Source organism: Borostomias antarcticus (genome assembly GCF_949987555.1).
Source record: "Borostomias antarcticus genome assembly, chromosome: 23".
NCBI lineage: Eukaryota > Metazoa > Chordata > Actinopteri > Stomiiformes > Stomiidae > Borostomias > Borostomias antarcticus.
Window position 1 is genome coordinate 6,520,853 of NC_140256.1, and position 15,343 is coordinate 6,536,195.

A 15,343-nucleotide genomic window follows, 5' to 3' on the forward strand; every position below is an offset into this window, starting at 1 on the left:
GAAAGATACATTCGTATTACAGCACTGAAGAGAATACATTGTTTTGATACAAGGGGATGTGTACTGTAGTGAATACAAGGCAATACATTATTTAGAGATGTCTGCACATATTTTCTTGGAAGACATCTGTTCCGAGAAGTCAGCATCTAATTCGCAGCAAGTGAATCACGCTGACGTTCCCCCTTTATATGAGCCCCGCCCCGAAATCAGTCGATCAAATTCTGCATCACACTCAACCCGGTTTGACCAATCACAATCCTGTGGGGGTGGTCTTGAGATGGTGGTCCGGGAGGCTGACAGCCAATGAGGTTTACTGCTCAGTGAACAAAAGGTTCACGTCAACTATCGTTGGTCCTCTGAATAACACATTATTCATGTTCATGCTGCGGTTATTTAAGGTGACATGATAAGTTGAGATAGAGGGATTTTTAAGAAGTAAAGTAACGGATCCCCAAGTTGTTTTGAACGAGTCGAAGGCTTGGCTGCATATTTGCCAGTTTGTAGGGATATTTGGCTCTGTATTTTAACGTGAAAATAATAAAATTAAAGTAGCCTACCTACAAATAACCCATGCTCCCCAGCCATCAAGGGAACTGGGTGTCGTTCAGCGAATGAGCGTTGCCAATTCATTCATAAGCTCATCTATCAGCACGTTGTCGGCCACATACACTTTTGTCTTTTACACACGCCAGACTTTTGGCTTTTACACACGCTGATATCTAAACAGAATTCGTCTGCTTGAGGTAGCCTAATGTGAATGTCTGAACCGAACCTCAAGTTTACTTTCTAATTTATGATTTGATGCAAAATTTAAAATAAATGTCAATTTTAGATTAAGAGAAAGGCGAGTAAGTTCTTATCTGCTTTACATTGGATTTTATGGGCTGCTTATCCTAGTTATAATGGTAGCCTACTTCACGGTGACCTCAGCTACACAGTAGGCTACATACTTTAACACACCCACCGCCCAGACACCAAAACGACGCTTTTCGCATGACCGAGTTCATTTGAATCTGCTGAGGAGGGAGAGGTCTTCCGCTCCGCCCGTCCTCTGCATTGGGAGCTGCTATTTGTCTCGTTGCCTCCGAACAAGGCAGTCGCTTTTCGTTATCTAGCTAGGCACCGGTTGGACAGAAGCAAAGTATATGACAGCAACTGAAGAAAGTAGCCTATCAGTATTTTTAAGACCGACGAAAAGAAGTCAAACGGTTCGTAAGACATCAAATTTCGCTTCAGTAGCGGTGTCCGTTCTATGAGACGAAGTGAGAAGAAGTAGCAACCAAAGAGAACGGACAAGCGTTTGAAACAGAAGCAAATATCATTAATTGCGGTTACTTGATAGCCTAAGTAATTTCTGATTCAGTATTAAGTAGCCTAGTTAACGTTGGACAGATACCGGCATCATGACTCGGAGATCCTGTGCCATTTACGCCACTGGGATTGTGTGTGCTCACCTACTCATTGTGGGAATCGCCTTGGTCGTGGCACAAGTCTTCCAAACAATGATTCACTCCAGGTTAAAAAAGGTGAGTTGTAACTTAAGAGCCATTTCATATCGTTCCTCTACATACAATTATAGTGTAGCCTAGTTTCCAGTGATGCTTTAAATGTAACACTTAATTATGTTTGAATCGGCTGAAGTGGCTGAAATATACTCCATCCCTTGTTATTAACCAGCTCTTTAAATGTTAGTTGTACAGCATTGAGATTCCCTCAATCCGCCACTGCAGTGCCAATCATGCGCACCCGTGGATCAGTGCTACCCGCATGGTTCCAAGGTCGCCAATTAGCCTACTATGCCGATTTACCCCCCAACAATACACATACAGACTAGTCAGCTCACTGGAATGCCATCTATGTTCCGATGCTTCAGTAACATTGATACAGCTCGGGGGAAATGACTAGTGCAGAGGAGAACTCATGAGATCTAGGAGCCAATAGCTACAATGCCGGGTATGTTCTGTCCACAGCGCGTGGCTTCAGCGAAAGGTGTAGGCTACCTGCATGTATTGTTGAATTGTGGTCAGTTTTATCCTTTTCTTTGTACGTCTTTGTTAGATAAACTTTTCTCGTGGTTTATTGGGTTGATCATTGACTGATTGTGCCTTTCTGTTGTCCTACTGTAACACAATTGTATCTATCTATCTATCTATCTATCTATCTATCTATCTATCTATCTATCTATCTATCTATCTATCTATCTATCTAATCTGTCATAAATCAGGGGTAGCTAGTAGTAGGGTTGCAATCTGTCCACGGGAATGGTAGGGGGAGTTGTACCTGAGTGTGGGGTGAAGGAAGGGAGTCCCTGCCTTTTAAAAAAAAAAAACACTTTAGACTACTCTTCCCCACCAACATATTTCAGAAGTGAACATTTCATTCGAATTCCCTATGAAAGAGCTATGACAGCGAGAAGACAAGCCCCTATCACAGAGTCCTCCGCGAGCTTTAGCTCCAGGTTGTATTATACATTTTCAACAAGAAATCCCAGAGTTTATTCTGGCTAATTTAAGTGACAGAATCCAATTCGGATGACAGAATGGATAGGAAGCAACTCATTTTGCAATGTCAACTGCGCTATTTGAAAAAGCTAGAAAAAGAGATGCACTGCAACCAATCCCTGATGTTGATCCACTGTGCATGATACACTTATAGCTCAACTCTCCCCCTAGGCTACCTCCAGGATGTGGGTGCATCTGAAACAGGGAGGGGAGGAATGTTGGGGAGTAGCCTAAAGAATCTGACGGACTCCTTGGCCCAGAGGCATGAGTTTTACTGTGAGAGCAGTCTTGTTTTTTCCTTGTAGTCCCAGCCCTAGTAGAAAACTACTCTGTGGACATAAACAACTCCTGATCCTCCTCACCCTGTTTTGGAGCATAGAAATGTAAAGGTTGTTTGATGAACTTGGTTAACACTTTCAAAACAACTGTTCACAAAGTGATGAACGAACATTTTAAATCATCCGGATGTGTAAATGATGTGCAGCTGCTGTATGCAGGTGTGTTGGATTGATTTAGAACCACTCCCAACTCCCATTATGCATCAACTGTGGTTGTCACTCTTAATATCATGTGACGCATCCACCCACCCAACCAAAACAGTGAGATTGAGATTAGATTAATACACCTAATCGCTCGTCCCTCACTTGTCTGTGCTTGTGAGAGATCAAGGTTTATAAAATTCCTAGTTGATAAATGATGTTTACATGACGTCTATGGAGGCCTTTGAGGGACCTTACTTTTTCAAGGATGATAAATATTTGGGTTATTCCAATCTTGACCTAGGCTATAAATGTTATCAAGCACCACAATATTGCATCACAATGGTTACACATTAAGTATTCAGTTGAAAGGCACATTAGTTGACATTAGTTGGATTGTGGAACTTGATAACCTTGACTAGTTTGTATTTTTCAAAGGTCTTTGTGCTGATCATAGTTGTGACCTTAAGCCCAGTTGCATACTTGGTCTCCTAGAATGTGAGTAAATTAGCCAAGTTATCCTGTCCTTTAAGGCTAAGTTGGTTGTTGGTTGTGGTGATTTAGGCCCAGTTACTCCTTTGCTTCAACAGTTTTGTGTCTCATTTGAGCCACACCTTAAAAACTAGCATAAGGGGCTACTCCTACATCCTCTAGTATCCAGTGAGCTTGCCTTGAGACCTTTGTTTGGAATGTAGTAATGGTTGGGCCTTTCTCAAGTATGCCCTACTTTACTCAAGGGACGGAGAAAGTCATCAGGATCCTCTCATGTAGAAGACATGAGGGGAAGGGGGAAGTGAGACATTTCTCACTTGAAGTTGAATGACACTTCAATGGGAAAAGAGTCCATAGGTTTGTCTCCCTGCAGACCTACTACTGTATGTTCATGACAGGCACCACTACTACCTACTTTGTTCTTCATCTTTATCAAAACAACAGACATTCCAAGTTTTTTATGCTTCATTCAAAGTGAAAAACAGTGAGTCTGTTTGAAAAACTACTGTATTTCTAGGTCGGGCAGGTTGCCTAGGATTATGCAAGCTGTCCATCTGAAACTTTATTATTGTAATGCTACTGTAGCTATGTATAATTTTAGAATTGAACATAGAGTAGTTATACTATTTTTGGCAACACCAACTTGTTTGTGTCTTGAGAAATCTGTAGCATATCTCACCCTTTTCCTGTATTTAGATGACTAATGCAACAATGATTTCAGATCAAGTATATTCCACCGACAGTAGCTAACGTAATGCAAAAAGTCTACTTAGGTTTTTCTGTGCCGTTTTCACTTGGCTTAGTATTTCTGCCTGTCCCAACAGTTATTCACCTGTGAAGGTCTTTTTCCTCCCCTTACCCTGCAGTTTTGATATGCTGGCCAGGCAAATGCTCTTTGTACATTAGTTGCAGTTTGTGCTCTTCCCTGGCATGACTTGAAAAGCATTGTTGATGAATGATGCTCAATGAGTCTCAATCAAATTGGTTATTAAAATCCAGATTTGGGCCATCCTTAGTTTTTAAATGGAGTAAGTGACTCCGTATGCCTAGACTGTTTGTTGTGTTCTCCATCGCAAACACAGCCAAGATACTGAAATAATTTCCCGCTTTTAATTGTTGCAGGAAATGACTTTGACAGAGAAGAGCCAAGTATTTGAGTCGTGGAAGAACCCGCCACCCCCAGTTTACATGGAGTATTACTTCTTCAATGTCACCAATCCAGAGGTTTTCTTAGCTGGTGGTAAAGCTGCTGTCACCCAGATTGGACCATACACTTACAGGTAGGTTCCAGTGTCCCATTCCCATAAGTGAGGAGCTTTTACACAACTGTCTACAGTACACCCATGTCTTCTCTACTGACGGGGGAGGGGAAATGCTATAGCAGTCATGAGAGAGCTATGCTAACCCAGTTCAGTAGTGTTTTGTAGTCTTTACAGTACATGAACTGGTTATAATCTAAACAAAGACATCTGTGTGGACGGACTGACTTTAAACCCTGTGCCCGCACCTTTCCACAACAGGGAATACAGGCCAAGGGTGAATGTGACCTTCTTGGAAAATGGGACAAAGATTTATGCCCTGAACCCCAAAACCTTCGTCTTCGTCCCCGAGAAGTCGAGGGGTAATCCAGAGGTTGACCTTCTGAGGACCGTTAATATCCCACTTGTGGTGAGACATTCTGTGTGAACTCCAGTGTCTGCTTATGAACTGCCAGGGAGTACCCAGGCCTGAGTCATGTGAGTGTTAGTCAATCCACAAGAGTATCCTGTTCTGTTGCAGCCAACTTCACTTTTTCTGAAACCACCTAGTCATGACTGTAAACTAGTTTTGACAGTCCGTTACAGCACAAAGGAGGAAGACTCTACAACCCTTATGTTTCAGGGTTTATTATAACATTCTGATAACTTTATTAGAAATACAGGCACTTTTAATGTTTGGACCTCCTCCAAGTTTGAAATACAAGAATCAGACCAGCAGTTCAACAGCAATAAACAATCTGAACTTCTAAACTTTAATCAGGCAATCCACATTTTACATGATGATATAATGATGATATAATTATTTTACTGTTAGAAATGGAGTGGTATGGAATATGACATCTAGGCCTAACTCTCTCCCGCTCTCATTCCATCCTGTCAGGCGGTAATGAGTGAGTTGAACTCCTACTCCTTCTTCCTCCGCACTCTGGTTTCCATGTGGATGAACAGTATTGGCTTGGAGATCTTCATGACGCGCACTGTCCACGAGGTGCTGTGGGGCTTCAAGGACCCCCTGCTTTCCAATATCCACAAACTGAAGCCCGACGTAGACGAACACTTTGGCCTGATGTGGAAGGTAGGCTTTTTGTTGTTAAATTGTATCCAGTTTAGCAAATGGGTTGTCACCAGTGACTGAGTAAATGTTTGTCCAGACATCTTAAGAAATCCTTTCTACGTCACTAAACTGTTGAGACAAAAAGGGGATCTTTGTGCGGATATCGCATGTAAAAGAGTGCAAATGGAAATGACAACTGCTGATTAAGCTTGCTGACTTCCCCTTTGCTTCATGCCATGGCAAAGCAGAAATGTCAATTGAACAAACAATATGGTGTGGTATCTTCTTGGGAGAACTTTTTCAGGAAAATCCCTCAAAGAATTGAATGCTTATTTAAATTGAAGTTGGTCTAGACTGAGATCTTATTTCAGCTGTCAAAATAGTTTATGGGGAAGGCACTTTATTTAAGAATGGTTAACACTGGTGTTTGAGTCCAGGAAATTCCTATTAAAGACAAGACTAGGTAGGTAGGTAGTACTTTATTGATCTCTGGAGGGGCGAGGGGGTTGCAGTAGATACAAAATTACAGTAGATACAAAATGTAAAGTAAAAAAGTAGTCAACTACAGTGCATTATGCTGCCACACCCAAACCGTTAGATGGGGAAAGTAGAGAAGAGGTACAGCAATAAGAGGGACAACAATGTCTTTCTAATTCTGTACCTGACTGTCTCCCTTGCCGTTTGGATTCATTGATTTTGATATGACGGTTAACTCTCTCCCTCCCTCTCTCTCTCTGCCGTCTGCCCCGGCCTCTCTGTAGAAAAATGGAACTCATGAAGGGGAGTTTGTGTTCTTCACTGGCGAGCAGAACTACATGGACTATGGCAGGATAGACACATGGAATGGCCTGAGGTAAAACATGTGAAATGTTTCACTTCTGCAAGTTCGGAAGGAGAGAACATACTTGTCCCCCTTTATCAGCTCTGTTTTGCTTTCTTGTTTTTCCCAAGTCTAGTTTCTTCTTTCACATGTTGCAATTGATGACTATCAAGAATGATTTATCATGTCAGCGGTTTTGTTTTTGGCCCCAGCCCAATGACATTTGAGTTTACCTATTGCCGGATCGTGCTGGGATCTAGCCAAGTATTCAAAGTCCATGAGAAACCCTTTGCTCTCTGTCGGGAACAAGCGAATTGCAAAACACGTGTTTGCATATCCTCACTGATTTCCAGGCAGTTTAAATACAGTAGAATCTTATCTCATCCCTGAACGTGTTGCAAAACTACAACCCCCATAATATTGCCCCCTTGTCTTCATGTATACTCTTGTGAACTATCCACAGCGAAATGTCATGGTGGTCGTCCAACCAGAGCAACATGATCAATGGGACGGACGGTAGCGTCTTCCACCCTCTGCTCTCCAAGAACGAGCTGCTCTACATCTTTGCTGCTGACCTGTGCAGGTACATGCCCATATCTCTCTCCGTATCCGTGTTTCATTTGTTTACAGGCAAAGCGGCAAGGGCGGGGCGCTGGCTCAGGTGCATCAGAGAAACCGGACTCTGGATATCCGCAGTCTGAGTCATTCAGTGTCTACATGTCGACAACATGTATTTGAAACCACACTTTCAAAAAACGTCTCTGGGATGTGCGGAGATATGCAGTTAACTAACGAAAAAGTAGCCCCGCGTCTAAAGCTTGACCTGAGACATAAATCCTGTGCGTTCCTCTCCCTCAGGTCCATCCACCTTTCCTTTGTGGAAGACGTGGAGGTGAAAGGCATCCAAGCCTACCGCTTCGCCCCTCCCGTGGACGTGCTGCAGAGCCCCGAGATCAATCCCACCAACGAGGGCTTCTGTGTGCCAGCTGGGGACTGTCTTGGCACCGGAGTGCTAAAAGTCAGCGTTTGCAGAGAAGGTGAGGGACAGTTCGTGGCCCTAGCACGACCCCTGATTAGTCTAGTGCCAGTTACTCACTTGTACCAGTAACCCTGTTTTTCTAACCCTGAAAAAGGCCCAAATCTAGTTCTAGCAGGTACTATTGCCCCACTCTGTCAGAGGTCTCTGTTTGATCTCTGTTTGAGTAGCAAGATTTTTCTCTATAGATGATTAATGATTTACTCTGGATAGTTGTTGTTCAAGTGTTTTATGGTCCTGACAATGAATGTGAATGTGTGCGCTCCGATAAGGCTATCTTCACATGACTTCCACACTTGTAAAGGAGTCCACTGATAAAGAGATGCACAAGTGTAGCCTGACGGCAGTCTCGTGAGGAATGTATGTGGTACTCTTGAATCCCATGCGTATGCTAAACAACTTCTGCTTTCTTGTGGTGCAGTGGAAAGAGTTTAACTTTTCAGTTATCAGAAAACAGAAGTCATAATTTGACTATAAGGATTTGGATGAACTACGGCAGTCTTGGGGCCTTTTGAATTCTATTTGTTCCATTATATTTAAGAGATTTTCCACTATGAGGGGTATGTTGAAGTATACATTGAGAACTCCATGATGGTCATGCTGACCTCAAATCTATGAGCTTGTTTTTGAATTCAACTTGTTTTCACTCCCTTATTCGACCCTGTCAGCTTATCAGACATTACCATCCCTTTCTGGTCTGCTATCTTCCAGGGCTACCTGCTTGCACACATCTTGTGTGTCTTTGATCTTAGTCCAAGTATTTTTAAAATATTTTTTCTCCTTTTCTCTGTAGGTGCACCAATCGTGGTCTCCTTCCCTCACTTCTACCAAGCAGACCCAAAGTACATCAATGCTGTCGAAGGACTCAGTCCCAACAAGGAAGAGCATGAGACATACCTGGACCTTAATCCGGTACGATTTCAGTGATAAGGTTTACACAAGGAATCTCTATCAATTCTGTGTTTGTTTACTTCTAGCTTATCTATAAAAAATACATTTTCCAGATTTTAAGTGTTTCTTTATTTCTAGACCACTGGGATTCCCATTCGGGCCTGCAAGAGAGCCCAGCTCAACATCATCCTGAACAGAATTCCAGGCTTCCCGTAAGTTTGATTGAAACTATATTTTCATCGTGCTCCTTCCACACCACTACTTATTTGTTAAAATTATTTTTATTGAATTATTCTCATGTCCTCTGTTCTACAGCAAAACTAAACTCATTGAAGAGACCATTTTCCCAATCATGTATGTGAATGAGGTAAGTGCCGCTTTTCTTTCAAGAGGACATTAATTCTGACGAATTATACTGTAGAGCCCATTCGCAGGCCTGAAATGGTATCAGGTCAATAAGGTCAATGACCTCCCTTCCCAGACAGCGACCATCGATGATGACTCAGCAGCCCAGATGAGGACACTGCTGCTGATCGTTAAGCTGGTGTCCAACTTCCCTGTGCTCATCGTGGGCATGGGTGCCATCCTGCTGGTGGTCCTCATCATCCTGGTCTGCAGGAACCGCCAGAAGAAGGTAAGACAGCCCCTCCATCTCCCTGGCCCAGTCCCTGCACTCAGTCCCAGGAGACCCCAGAGCTTTTAATTAACCTGCACTCGTACCCTCAGGGTGTGAATGAGTATAGTTTAATATTTCAATGTGCACAGTGGATGTCATGGAAATATTATGTTAGATATTCAGATGTAGGGGTGTATGCTTTCACGTTACCAGTTTTGACTGTGTTTTGCATGTTTCAACTCTTCACGTGGCTTACTCTGTCATATTAACCTCACTGGGATAAGGGTAACTTCAGTCAATTTGCGTGTTAACACTACAACGCATGAAATTTATATTACAAATACTTATCAGCATGTACTCTACAAATCTGGATCAAATGTTTTTCTTGCTGGCCTTTCCTTGCGGTTGATGTGACTCATCTACAGCGAGTTTAGGAGTTACTTACTTAGCAGTTCACTTATGATGCTCAGAGGATAACTACTCTACTTCCCATACCAAAGTGCAATGACCTCTAGTGATCCGTAGTACTTTCAACACTTTGCTATCTGTGTTAGGTTAGTCAATCTCACCATCTACACAGTACCCATGAATTGCATACACTAGGCAACAATTAAAGGGAGATTCTTGTTGAGAAATATTCAGAAATGTGCTATGATTTAAATTTTCTATAACCCCCCCCTTTTTTCCTTTCTTTTTAGAATGAAGTAAAACGTATTGATTTTACTGAAGCTTTTCATTCTTTTACTGTAAGTTCTCATTTTGCCCCATTTGCTGTTTTCTTTCATGTGTTAGTTATCCTTGCTTGTTATCGATTATCATTAAATCTTTATGGGAAAGATATCTTGATCCCATTGTGACATTTGTTTTCTCTTTAAGTTGTATATTTTAATATTTTGACTCGAGTTTTGTAACATGTCTTAATTCACAATTCGTTTTAATTAAATCTGATCTTTTAATACACCATTACATTTGATACCTGGATACTTTGTGTGAAAAGTATAACAGGCGATTGACCGAGCATCCTCTGCCCTTCCTTTCCCCCACAGACGGCAAAAGATGATACGGCCTACACTCAAGTCAGCGACAAACCAGAGGAACCGTCAGAAAACCACACCAGCCAGCCCATGAAGAACGGCTCCTACATCGCCATGTCTCCAGTGGAGGCCCAGAAGTGTTGATGTAGGTCGTCTTGGGGTGGGGGAGGGGGAGAATGGAGCAACGTGGATGGTGCTGTGTTACAAATAAGGGTGGGGGTTTTCACTTTTTGGGGGGGTTTACGCAGCCCCCAATAAATATTGTCAATCATGAGGTTGCTCCTCCCTAATGGCCCTCTTGATTGTTCTAGCTACTCTCTGCTGAGCATGGCCTCTGCCTGCTACACAAAACTCCCACTGTCTATTCTGTCTCCGTTCTGGTGTGTTTAGCCCAGCTCTGGGTTCATGGTGGAACACCAGGCTTGGCCAGGACAAGCCTTTTTGAGTATTTATCTGCATAGGCTGTACGCACACTCACTGATCAACAATGTCCCCTGAGCAGGTATTAACCTTCCAACAGGGCTTAGGGAGCACTGAGCATTAGTATTCATCTTTCGTAAGATTTTATTTGATCAGTGTTTTGTGAAGTCAACCTCCAAATCCAGGCCAACAGATACAAACCTATAGAAGTACCCCATCCCTCTCGCTCCCCTCTTGAGTGTCTGGGCTCAGAGTGTAAATAGTTTTGCTAACAAAACTGTGTACTTAAACCATATCCTTTTGTAAAAAAAAAAAAAAAAAAGGGGGGGGGAGAATAAGAAATTGACAGAGCCAAACTACGTTTTGCCTTTTTCTAAGATTAATCAGTGCACACCCCCCACTCCTACCCTGCTGTGCTGAGGCCTGTTTAGATGGATTACAGGCAACGATTTTCCTTGATGCAGAGACAGTATTTATATATGGCAACTGAGATACTAGTGACTATGACCGCCCCTGCCCCACCCCACCCTAATCACCTGTTTTCCTGAAACACTTGTTCAAGATGTAGTCATCCAAAGTTAAAGCATTAAGTCTCTAGCTGCTGAGACGATAGGAGTGTAACCAATAGTATGAAGAAGTCATGCCATAAGCTTTCATCTAATATTCTGAATGGAAAAGATCATTCCAACAAAATGTACAAGGGAGATGTGAAACCTACCTTCTGCCTTACAACTTTTTTCAGTGTGTTATTTCTTTTCATGTTGATATGGTAAAAAGCTGGAAATCTTTCATTGTACATAATGTAAAGGGGAAATATCCAGCTACCTCTGACCAAATCCAGCAAGAAGTCTAAGGTGTGCTGAAGAAACACATGTCGGACTACTTTGTGTCTGCACTGCTACTTAGAGAAAGCACAAATTGGATTGTTTAATCCAGTCCTCCAACAAGGTTACCAGGTTTTCATACTAAGATGGTATTCTGTCAGTGACGGTGATTAGTGTGGAGTAATTAAAAATAAAAAAATAACTATTCAAAAGATAATTAAGAGGCCCTGCGCAGCAATGTCTGCTGTTCTTACCATGGCCAACAGAGTCATCTGGCTTGCCAAGGAACTGAGGTATTCAGACAACATGGCACTTGAATCACCATTTGTCTTCTGTCTGATGTCTTGTGTTTCACTGCTGTCTGTCACCAGTCTGTGTCATATTAAGCCTTTGGTGGTTGCCTTTGTAAACTGAATTAAGGCCATAATACTGTCAACTTGAAAATCATGATCCCTGCACTTCCACCTCACAAACTGTGCCCTGTTCTGTTTCTCTTCCTGTTTATTTCAATGCAAATGCAATGGTCCTGACATGCATTTCAGTGGTCTGTCCATGTCCCGGTTCAGTGATAGGTGTTTGGACACTGCCTTTGTTACTTGCTTTTCAGTACTTTTGAGTATTTTTGTTTGTATATTTTATTGCTGCTATTGATTGCCATAACCTATGGACTTGTATTTCTTTCATGGATGTTAACCATGTGTGCTCTTATTCTGTTTGAGGCTGTTGCACAAAAGGCCTACACCAATTCTTTTGAGTTGCTGGGTCTCTGTGAGGCTTTTCTTGAACATGTTAGAATACCTGAGCACTGGATACAACGCCCAAAGCTTGCTGCCAATTACTGGAATTATCACATAACCATAGATAGTACCATAACACCAAGTATCGTGATTATAACCGTAGGCCTACGTCTTCTGTCATCAGATGGTCAGGTTGTCATAGCAGCAGAACCTGGTGGCTAAAGAGCTGTCCCATGTCAAGATGACTTGATGTTATATTTGTTTGTCTGGGTTATGATGGGGTTCGTACAACTGGAATCTCCACATGTGGAGCCTTTTTGCTGGATGCCCTAGTAAACAAATGAAGGAGTTCTTGAAGCCGTAGTTTGGTTTGTGCCATTTGAGGATCATGTTAAAAGATGCCCGTCAGTCAAATGGCTTTGGCTATATACTCTTAACTGATTCACAGTAGGCCTTTTCCAGCTTAAAACCTACATACAGGCAACCACAGCCTTGTGCAAACTTGCTGTATTTACATAATCAGAGTATATATTTACCATCCTTATTGACTTGAATCTTAAGACCTTAACCTGCGGGCCGCGTGTGCGTGCGTGTTTCAACTGGCACACACCTGAGCCATCACTCCACTGACTGCTCCCACTCACCTTTGAGTCCAATCATTCAAGCCCATTGGCTCCCCAGTGCTTGACCAAAGATAACCTGTATTGATCTGTCCCCGTGCCATGTTTACTGTGCCACCAACACCGCCTACCTTCGTTAACAGTACCAGGATCCAAGTGCAGTATTTACAACAACTGTTTAAGGTTGTGTGTGCTTTTCAGAACAAGGCAAAAAAAATAGTTTAAAGAATTTGATAATATCAGAAACTATGGGGATCGATGTTGCTTGTTCCGCACAATGCAAGATCTGAAGAAGGGTTAACAAGTGGTTATAAATGTGCAGAATCACTCAGTATTATGCTATGTATTGACACAGCAATACAAAGTTATGTAAAAAGATTTTTTTGTGGAAAAAGGTTTTTGTAACCAGCCACAATATTTATGTAAAGATGTTTTCAAAGATATCTTGTTTTTGAATTTGTAAGTTTTTCCTGTTTGTTTTCTTTGTGGTCCTGTTTCATTTCTATTTTTTAGTAAATTTGTAATATTCTACTTGGGTCATAGAGCACATTTCAGTTTTTATCACTTTTCAGTCTCACCAAAAGACTTCAGTGTGGGCATCACACCCCCTTAAAAGAGAATACCTAGATGGTTGTGAATGGCTTGTGTGTTGGATACAGAAGATTAGTATTATGAGGACCTTATGTATAGACCTATTTTTGTGGAGCCAATGCACTGTTTTGTCAAACTGGAGTGATATATTGGAAGGCTGATTGTCTTTGTATACGCGAATAGATAGATTGCTATAGTGCCACGCTGGCCACAAGGGAAGTGTACACGCAGTCTAACCCATAGATGAATGAAGCCCTCCTTCAGGGATGAACATTAGTGCCATGCCATCTTTATTTGCTTTCAAATACCTGTTTGTTAAAGCAGTGTAGCAACTTAATTAAACTATTATTTTTTCCTCAACATTTCATTGTGTGTAAGCTACAGTCACCAACTAACAGACATTCCTCAGTTTCCTCCTGAGATTTTTTTTTTTGCTGCTGAAAATGACAATCCTCATGTCATGTTAGGTGCAAAATTATTTCAAAGTAATATCAATTTTTAGTTGATAATTTACACTGCACAAAATGTTTCTACAGTGCTTTTGTAAACATTTTTAGTGTATTTGCAAAAAATAAAGTTGCAATGGACGCAAAGTCTTCCGTTGTTGGCCGTTTCATTGCCCTGTTATTGTGTCTGAAATGCACTTGTGAATACTGTCAAGTAGTATACACAAAGTCAAATGTACTTATTAAATTATTGTAAGTAGCCTACACTTTGGATAAAAGTTTCTGCTAAATGACTAATGTACATTTCTATCACAGGTTTTATCAATATATTTGGCACATTTCTCCAAACTAGGTCCATGCTAAATGAAAGCTTCGTTTTGCTGATTGGGAAAAAAGTTAGGCTACCAACCAGCAGTCAGTCAATCTATAGTATTGCTGTTTGCTTCAGAAAGACTAGCTTGTATTGCCCTGGGATTCACAGAAGGCCGTCCAATAGATTGCATCCTCAGCTTTGTGTAAGGAGCTGTTAGAATTATGATTACAAATTACCACAAAACATGACCACGACTGACGACAACCTTCAGTATTTTTAATCTCATTTGAACATTTAGGCTCTTCTAACTTTTATTTGGGGCATACGGCCGCTTTCAACTCTGGAAGACCCCCCAAAATAAATAGGGCAGTAGACCACCTGTGGTGAGTGAACAATAGATGGTCTCAAAGGGAGCCGTGTTCATCTGTATCCCATTCGTCACTGAGGTGATATGTGGGGGCAGGGAGAGCGGGCACTGAGAGGGTGAGAGGGCAAGTCGTGGCACGTTAATCTCAGTTTTTGTGCAAACATACCACCCTTTTACGCTTTCAAGAAACTGAAATATTTCAAATATGCCAAATATGTTCACTGTTTAACAACTTACATCACCTCACCACTTCAATATCCAGGTTATCTGAGGTAGGCCATTGTAGTCACAATAGTAATGGAAACATTCTACTACTTTATTGTCTTAAACTAAGTGAGTTCATCCACTGTGTTGTTTACAGCAGTAACGTCAATGTGAGTTACACTCATGTTCAAGCACATCTGGACCTGAGTGGGTGTAGCCTAAGCTCATTTTGCACAATACCCCTTGGACTCTACGATCTTGTTGTTGACATCCGTCAAATGGCAAAAGCCTTTAATAAATTAGGTCTTTAATCACAGATGATTTGGAGTATGTTTGTGAGTATAGAAAGTCCAGAACTGCATGTTCCAGGTTTGTTTGACAAATGGTCGACCAGCACCAACGAAAGGGTGTTGTCCTCTCTCTCAGCCTTTTTTATTTATTTATTTATTATTTTATTTTAGGGAATCTTTTAGAATACTTTTTGTGGAGAAAAAACGAAATTCTTCGCCGGAATGACAGAGCACATCGCCTTTCTGTCTTTATAAAAGCATTAGTTCATCACTGGGAAACCAGAGCATGAGTCTGCTGCCACCTGGTGGCTGTGAAGATAATTGCATTAATCACCCGACATTTTCACAG

General features: G+C 41.7%; 1 protein-coding gene across 1 annotated transcript; it reads left to right on the plus strand.

Annotated features, from left to right (window-relative positions):
* The first annotated feature begins 990 nt into the window (after positions 1-990).
* scarb2a (scavenger receptor class B, member 2a) lies at positions 991-13,970 on the plus strand. The gene is made up of 13 exons (XM_084457335.1): positions 991-1,526; positions 4,595-4,752; positions 4,993-5,140; positions 5,612-5,806; positions 6,547-6,638; positions 7,069-7,188; positions 7,464-7,642; positions 8,435-8,553; positions 8,671-8,744; positions 8,848-8,899; positions 9,014-9,166; positions 9,847-9,894; positions 10,195-13,970. The coding sequence occupies exons 1-13, from the start codon at positions 1,404-1,406 to the stop codon at positions 10,324-10,326; spliced, it is 1,593 nt and encodes a 530-aa protein (XP_084313461.1). The 5' UTR covers positions 991-1,403; the 3' UTR covers positions 10,327-13,970.
* Positions 13,971-15,343: the final 1,373 nt, after the last annotated feature.

What these genes read in the sequence shown, in the direction of transcription:
- scarb2a (XM_084457335.1), top strand. Translation starts at nt 1,404, where the DNA reads ATGACTCGGAGATCCTGTGCCATTTACGCCACTGGGATTGTGTGTGCT. An exon ending in CATACCTGGACCTTAATCCG is followed by an intron (nt 8,554 to 8,670) that starts GTACGATTTCAG and finishes CTTTATTTCTAG; the next exon opens with ACCACTGGGATTCCCATTCG. An exon ending in CAATCATGTATGTGAATGAG is followed by an intron (nt 8,900 to 9,013) that starts GTAAGTGCCGCT and finishes CTCCCTTCCCAG; the next exon opens with ACAGCGACCATCGATGATGA.